This window comes from Peromyscus maniculatus, chromosome 23 (assembly GCF_049852395.1).
Source record: "Peromyscus maniculatus bairdii isolate BWxNUB_F1_BW_parent chromosome 23, HU_Pman_BW_mat_3.1, whole genome shotgun sequence".
Lineage (NCBI taxonomy): Eukaryota > Metazoa > Chordata > Mammalia > Rodentia > Cricetidae > Peromyscus > Peromyscus maniculatus.
The window spans coordinates 42,861,008-42,868,448 of NC_134874.1; the positions used below are offsets into that span (position 1 = coordinate 42,861,008).

General features: G+C 56.0%; 1 protein-coding gene across 2 annotated transcripts in view; it reads right to left on the reverse strand.

Annotated features, from left to right (window-relative positions):
• Micall2 (MICAL like 2) overlaps positions 1 to 6,676 on the reverse strand; it is a 29,810-nt gene extending 23,134 nt beyond the window's left edge. Inside the window, exon 1 of one of the 2 annotated variants that reach the window (XR_013047852.1) lies at positions 6,351 to 6,642. Coding sequence is in view for 1 of the 2 variants with exons in the window: in XM_006991102.4 (XP_006991164.1) it covers positions 6,351 to 6,493 (143 nt within the window). In the remaining variant the exon portion in view is untranslated. Of the gene's footprint in view, positions 1 to 6,350 lie in introns of both variants that reach the window. The other variant, XM_006991102.4, reaches the window with a different exon arrangement.
• Between the last annotated feature and the right edge of the window lie 765 nt (positions 6,677 to 7,441).

Here is a 7,441-nt window from a genome sequence, read left to right on the forward strand (position 1 = left end):
ATTTATTGCCAGGTGGTGACAATGATGATGATGATGACAATGACGACGATGACGACGACGACGACGACGACGACGACACACCTTTAATCCCAGCACTCAGGAGGCAGAGCCAGGCGGATCTCTGTGAGTTCGAGGCCAGCCTAGGCTACAGAAGTGAGTTCCAGGAAAGGCTCCAAAGCTACACAGAGAAACCCTGTCTCAAAAAACCAAAACCAAAACCAAAATCAATCAATCAATCAATAAAAACAAGGTGGTTAGCATCCAAGAACAATGCCCTGTACATGCACTCATGCACACACATATAACACACACACACACACATGCATGCATGTGCAGGGGCACACGTGGAGTCGCACATTCATTCACGGTATCCTAGTACCTCCCAGTATGACTGGACTTAGAGACAGGGTCATCCCAGAGGTGATTTAGTGAACAAGGGGTCACTGCGACAGCCTGACCCCAGGTGCCTGTGTCCCTGTGCTGAGGGGAAACTTAGGACAGAGACACACACAGGGAGGGTGGGAGGCCATGAGGGACCACAGCAGGCTGTACATGAGCCAACAGAGATAAGCCAAGCTTCCCTCCACAGCCCCTGAAGAACGGGCCCTGCCCATACGCCCATCTCAAACCTCCAATTCCCCTTATCTTTCCAGTACTGGGGATCAAACCTAGGGCCTCACACACACACTGCCGGTCTCTACCACAAAGCTCCACCCCCAGATGTCAGCCTCGAGTTCACTGAGACGGAGTCTCCCTGAGCACGCAACGCAGCTCAGGCTGGCTTGGAACTTACTCCAACACCCAAACCAACCGGAACTTGAGATCCTCCTGCCTCAGCCTCTTAGTGCTGGGACCAGCAGTGCACGACACCGTACTTGTTAGACTCCTTTGTTCGAGACATCTTAAGGAAGATTTTGGCATTCTCTTACCCTTCCTTTCGGTTCCCTTCTTTCCTTTATTTCGTGTTTCTGTACGTGGGGGTGAAGGGTTCATGTGGGTGCACGAATGTGTGAACACATATGGAGGCCGGACATCAACCTTGGGTGTCATTCCTCAGGAGCTGTCCACCCCATTTTTGAGACAGGACCTATCACTGGGGCCTGGAGCTTGCCAGTTAGAACCAGCTGGCTAACCAGCAAGTCCTGGCAGTCTCTTGTCTCCACCTCCCCAGCACTGGGATTACAGGTGCACACCACTATCCCCGATTTCTGTACGTGGGTGCTGGGGACTGAGCTGGGTCCACACCTCCCTAGTCCCTAACGTATTTCATTTCATCACAAACTGAACAAATAAATAAAACTAGGGGGTAAAGAGCTACCCACCAGTGTGTGGATGGTCGAATAGCCTGAGGCATGAACAACCAGGCCACCATCTATTGAACACAGAGACACATCTGGGTTCCGTCCCCCCGCCCCCCCCCCCCCCGCCCCGGGCCCTGTGAGCTTTAGCTGTGGAGGAAGCTAGCCTCCAGCCTCCCAGCACCTCCGGGGGGAGGGGGTCCTTAGGAATAGTCACCCCGCTTTCTAAATTCCCACATGGCTGACTTCTCTTTCTTGTATTTCCTGGAAGAACACTCAAATATGCAGGGGTAGGCACCAGGCTGGGAGGGGAATTCCCAGCTCAATGTTATCTCTAGGCAAATCCAGCACATCTGGAGTTAATCCAGCTGGCAAGAAGGCAAAGAGAAGAGACAGCTAGAGAGAGGCCCCCAGCTCCAGAGTGGAGAGGGGCTCAGGGTGAGTGTGAAACCAAGAGGGTTGAGCAGGATGATGAGGAGACCAGCCTCCCTCCGAGGAGCCTGGGAAGCAGGCATAGGGAACAAGGCCTCTGGAAGGCCAGCACCAAGCTGGGCTGTCCCCTGGGAGGGCAGCAGCCCCCTCCCACAGTCCTGGACAGTTTCAGCCGGAAGGCAGTGGCAGGGGTCTGGGCAGCCAGCCTCGGGCTGGAGAACAGAAGGCCTCTATGCCCAAGCAGTTTCCTGCTGGCCCAAGTCTTTGTGGGAGGGAAGGAAGCTGCCCTTGCCTGGTCCACTCTTAGCTCTGGCCAGGGAAGCTTTGGGATAGGGCACACACCCTGTGAAACCCCTGACCTTCAGCAGGAGAATCTATAGTCTAGACAGAGTCAAAGGCACCCACCCAAGGGACCCCTGCCAAGGCTGCCGCAGCCACCTGCTGCTTCCGGTGGTGGCCTCAACACTAGTTTCCAGAGCTGTAGGGGCCTTGAGGACCTCCAGGTCACCCCACCCATGACCAAGAGCTGGAAATTTCCACAGAACACTGGCTTTATAGCATGCATGGCAGTGAGTACCTATAATCCCAGCATTCACTGGCTAAGGCAGGAGGATTGGCCCGAGTTTGAGCCAGCCTGGGCTATGCAGTGAGCTCTAGACCTGCCTGGACTATTTATCAAGACCCTGTCTCCAAGACCCAGTCTCCAAATAAACAACAGACCGCTATCATTGGGGCTGGGGGCGGGGCTAAGTTGGTAGGATACTTGCTTAGAACGCATGAAGCTCTGGGTTCCACTCATCCCCAGCACTGCATAAATTGTGCACAGCGGTGCACATCTGTAATCCCACCACTCAGGAGATGGAGGCAGGAGGATCGGGAGTTCAAGGTCAGCCTTAGCAACATATTGAGTTTAAGGCCAGCCTGGATTAAACTCCCATTTTGGCAAAAGAAAAAGATGGTCTCCTCATCATAGTAACACGCACCTTAATCCCAGCACTTGGGAGACAAAAGCAGGTGGATCTCTGCAAGTTTAAAACCAGCCTGGTCTACATAGTGAGTTCCCAGTCTTCAGGGCTATATAATGAGACTCTGTCTCAAAGTAAAATAAAACAAAATAAAGAGAGAGAAAGACAGGTTGGCAAGACGGCTCATCAGGTAAAGGCTCTTCCATACATGTCTGTCAACCTGAGTTCAATTTCAGGCTCCCACAGGTCTGTCCGGCCAGAGGGGAGCTTCCCTGAAGCAACTTCCCCCACCCACCTCTTGGCTCAGACCCACAGGACACTATGCCTCTGGCCCCGTGGCCTAACTAGAGCCCTAAGGCAGCTCCCGGGGAGGTTCAAAGGGAAGCCGGGGCCCCCTGCGGCTCCCTACTTGGGGGCAGGGCGGCTGACCAGAGGGGGGCTGGGCTGGGCTGCTGTGCAGGGCGGCCTCCCAGCCCTCACCTGGCAGCTGCAGGGTGGCTTCATTGCGGAAATGTCCTTGTGGGCAGGCACCCTTAAATTCTGCGGAAAACCCAGGCTCTGGGGCGGAGCAGGGACACGTGGCATGGCAGGGAGCTGGCCCAGGTGGCCTCACTGGGAAGCCTATTTCCTCAGTCCCGTGGGCCTAGCGATGTGGGAGGGTCAGGGACGTCAGGGGCACAACACACGTGAACGCCCGGCCTGCAGCCTGGCCCCACCTGGCTGGCTCCATGCCCAGGCTTGCTCCCTCACAGCTGCGCTCCACCAAGGGCCACAGGAAGCACACTCAGCAGGCAGGAGGAACCTCTGAGGTCAGACAAAGGGAAGGACTTCCTGGTGGCAACGCTGGAGACAAGGAGACAGGATATCCACCTTCCTGCTGCCAGGGGGTCTTCAGGGGAAGGAGAAGTGAACTAGAGTGCTGGGGTGCTGGGACCTGCCCCCCACCCCTGACAAGCCTGACCTCAGGGCTCCTCAGAGAGGACAGCCCCTCTGCACCTGTGGTCCATCCCACTTTTCCTGCCCTCCTGGTAGTTACCCAGCTTTGGGAGACATCCGCCACCCCCACCCACCACCTGGGCCAGAGCATGGCAGGACACAGGCTGGGGACTTTTTACATTTATTTATTTGGAGGAGAAGACACATAAAACACTGTGCACACAATGACGGTCTCTGGTGAGTCCTGTAGATCCAAGGCCGGTCATCAGGCTTGGAGGCAAGCCCGTTGAGTTGTCTCGCCAGCCCACGCTGGGGATTTTAAGGCTTAGATTCAGATGGTAGTCCCTCCTCCTGTGCTCAGCCACACTCTAGAAGAGTGGTCCTCAACCTTCCTAGTGTTGCGGCCCTTTAATACAGTTCCTCCTGTTGTGGTGACCCCCCAAACATGAAATTATTCTTAATGCTACTTCATAACTGTAATTTTGCCACTGTTATGAATCGTAATGTAAGTATCTGATACGCAGGATATCTGATAGGTATGACCTGTGAAAGGGTCGTTTGACCCACAAAGGGGTCGAGACCCACAGGTTGAGAACCATACCAGCCACTGGGGTTTCTGCCAGAGTCCCCATTCCTTTCCCAGCACTGCTATTACAGATGTCCACACCGAGGAATATGTGTCCTCCGATTCCCAAAGGCCAGGTATCCACTGTCAAGGTCACTCCAGGGAAGGGTCCTTCTTATCTCTCCCAGCTTCTGGAAGATCCAGGATGTCCCTTAGCTCATGTCTCCATCTCTGGACTCCCTGGTTCTGTCACTTCCAAACTCTTTCCACCTTCACAGAGGTTCCTCCCAAGCTTCTACCACATCTGCTGGGCTCCAGCAGCATGCCCTTATCTGTGGATAAGCCACCTCCAGCTTCCACACAGCATTAACTAAGAGACCCTCTCCATCATCTGGAGCTCCAGTCCAGCCGGGACAGACAGACAGCAAGGAAGGCAGCAATGTGTGAGACAACCCACCCAGAGAGGAGCTCAGCAGGTGCCTCTTCCTCCAGCCTCCTTCCTGTCACAGCCCCTTGGTTCCCTGTCATCACCTTGAACTTCTGTCTCTGGGACCAGGAAGTTGCTCCCTGCACATTGGGGACCAAGGTGATCGTACACAGTATACAGCAGGCACTCAGTAACTATCAGTTAAACAAGCAGATATTTGACACTTGCTGGTGCCGGCACACGCATGCACACACAAGTACACAGACAAGCACCTCTGCATGCACACCTCTCCTCTTCTGTGGGCGCTACTGTATCTGCAAAGGTCCTGTCCCTGTCGAGTTACCAACTGAGGCTGCTGGGCCAGCCAACACATACACCATCACCCCTCCATCTGAAAAGCTCTCATCTAGGCTCCCTGCTCTGGATCAGCATCCAGCCTCCCCCTGCACCACCCAGAGAGACCTGGCTAAGTCCATCTTCCAAGGTCCGCATCCCTGGCCCAACATTCATCAAAGCTTTCCACTTGCCATATAGCTGATGGCCCACCGAATTCACCATCCTCACACACCTCCCTGAGAGTGACTGAACTGCCATGCCTCCCTGAGGGTGACTGAGGCCCATGCCACAGGGCCTCCCCAAGCAGCTCAGGGGAGGGGGGGTGATGTATTTCACAACCATAGGGCAGAATACTGCTTCTTGCTCAAGATTCCCACTTCCCGAGCAGAGCAAAGCTTGGCACAAGGCAGCCAGGGGGTACCTGGCCTGGCTCTGGTTGCCATGCTGTGTAACCTGAATGAGAGTTTTGGGTTTTTTCTTTTTCCGAGCCTCAGTTTCCCTGTCTGCACAGCAAGAAGCCCGAATAAGGCCGGCTCCACAAGTGCTGCCTGGAGCCTTACCTGGCCTCAAGCCCTCCCTGAGAAACATTCCCAGCCACTCTGACTCTAGCTACCATGTCTCAGGACAAAGCTTTCCTCAGAGGAGCATGGGCTACAGGTGATCTTGTCCCATTCCAGGACTCTGGTCACCAGCCTAAGTCCCTGTAACAGAGTCTGCCAAAGTGTTTGCTGAGTGAATCACTCACAGACCAGATTGAGCTGTGAGCCAAGGTCCCTCAACAAGACCGAGCCCGCTTGCTTCCCAACTTCCTATGCCAAGGCTGTTCTCTGGTAGAGGCTTTAGACCCCATCCCTGCCCACTCCTGCGACTTGCAGGGATGGTGGCCCAGGCTCCACGGTCCCCCGTAACCGTAAGGTGCTAAAAGGCTTGGACTTCCTTCTTTGACTGCTTTCTCAAAGATGCCTGGACAAGCAGGGGGAGAGGCAGTATTCCCGCTAGACACCTCAAGTGACCCTGATCTTGGGGCCAAACCTCGGGACAGTACAGGGTCTCAGAAGGCCCCCAGGAGCTGCTCCTTTGCCCTTTCTCAGGGAGCCAGGGAAAGGCGGACGCTACCCTGAGTCACCACTGACTAAGCCGGCTGGACAGCCCACGTCCTGGCCCCTGGCCCAGTTGCACTTGGTGGCCTGCACAGAGGCCACTTGACTGCATCAGACTTGGGGGCCACGGAGCGGACTATGCCTGCGGTACCCAACCCTGCCCCGGGTGGCCCATCTGAGAGGGGTGTGTCTGCAAACTCTGACCCGGATCCGAGGGCAGGCGTGGCCTCAGTTTCCCGTTTGCAGCGGCAACCTCAGAGGTGCCGGACTGAGGGGTCAAAGAACACTCACATAAGGTCAGGCCGGTGCCGGTGCAAGATCGCGCAGAAGGCCAGGCCGTCGCGGAACGAAGTGGTCATGTTGGTGATGCTCACATCCCGGTAGCCCTCGCACTGCTGCCGGCACCACTCTTGCAGGGCCTTGATGGCCGCCATGCGTGCGGCGGGCCGGGCTGGCGACTCGAGGAGCTGGCCACAGGCCCCGCTCGGGCCCGAGAAGCGGACGAGGCCCAGACCCGCCGACCACCAAGCCCGGTTGGAAGAGAGCGCGACCGGCGCCCCACACTAAAGGCGCCTGCGAGGCCGCCGGCCCCCGCCCCCTAGAGGCCCCGCCCATTCGGGTCCGCCCCCGTATGACCACGCCCCCTGGAGGCCGAGGCTCGCAAGCCCCAAGCTCCACATGGGCGCCTCTGTTCCCGCCGCCCCGCCCCAGTTTGCTCAGGCCACACCCGCGCCAAAGGAAAGCCACGCCCACAGAAGACCACGCCCCCTCCTTCCTGGGACTAGGAGAAGAGGGGCCTGGTGCTTTGGGCGGCGGCTCCCGCCTTGGCCTTCAGCCATGACTCCCAGCAGAGGCGTCGGGGTTTTCTTTTTTGTTTTCCTTGAGACGGGGACCTCTGTAGCTCAGGCTGGCCTCTAACTTATTATATAAGCAAGGCTGACCTTGCGCTTGTAATTCCCCTGCCTCCACCTCCTTCAGTGCTGAGATTACAGGCATGTGCACCACACCATGCCTGGTGTATTCAGTGTTGGGGATGGAACCCAGGGCTTCCTGCATGCCACCAGCTGAGCAGCATCCCCAGCCACAGTTTTCTTTCTTTTTCTTTTTGACTTTTAATTCTGTTTTATGTGTATGGACTGTCGTCTCTACGTGTGTCTGTGCCGCTTGTGTGCCTGGTACCCCAAGAGGCCTGAAGAGGTCCCCTTCTCTGGAACTGGAGTTAGAGATAGTCATGCTGCAGTGCGGGTGCTGAAAATTAAACCCCAGGTTCTCTGGAAGCGCAGCAAATGCTCTTGACCACTGACTGATCTCTCCAGCTCAAGCCCACCACAGTTCTTTTATTTAAAAAAAAAAAAATTAAGATAGAGTCCAAGTTGCCCAGG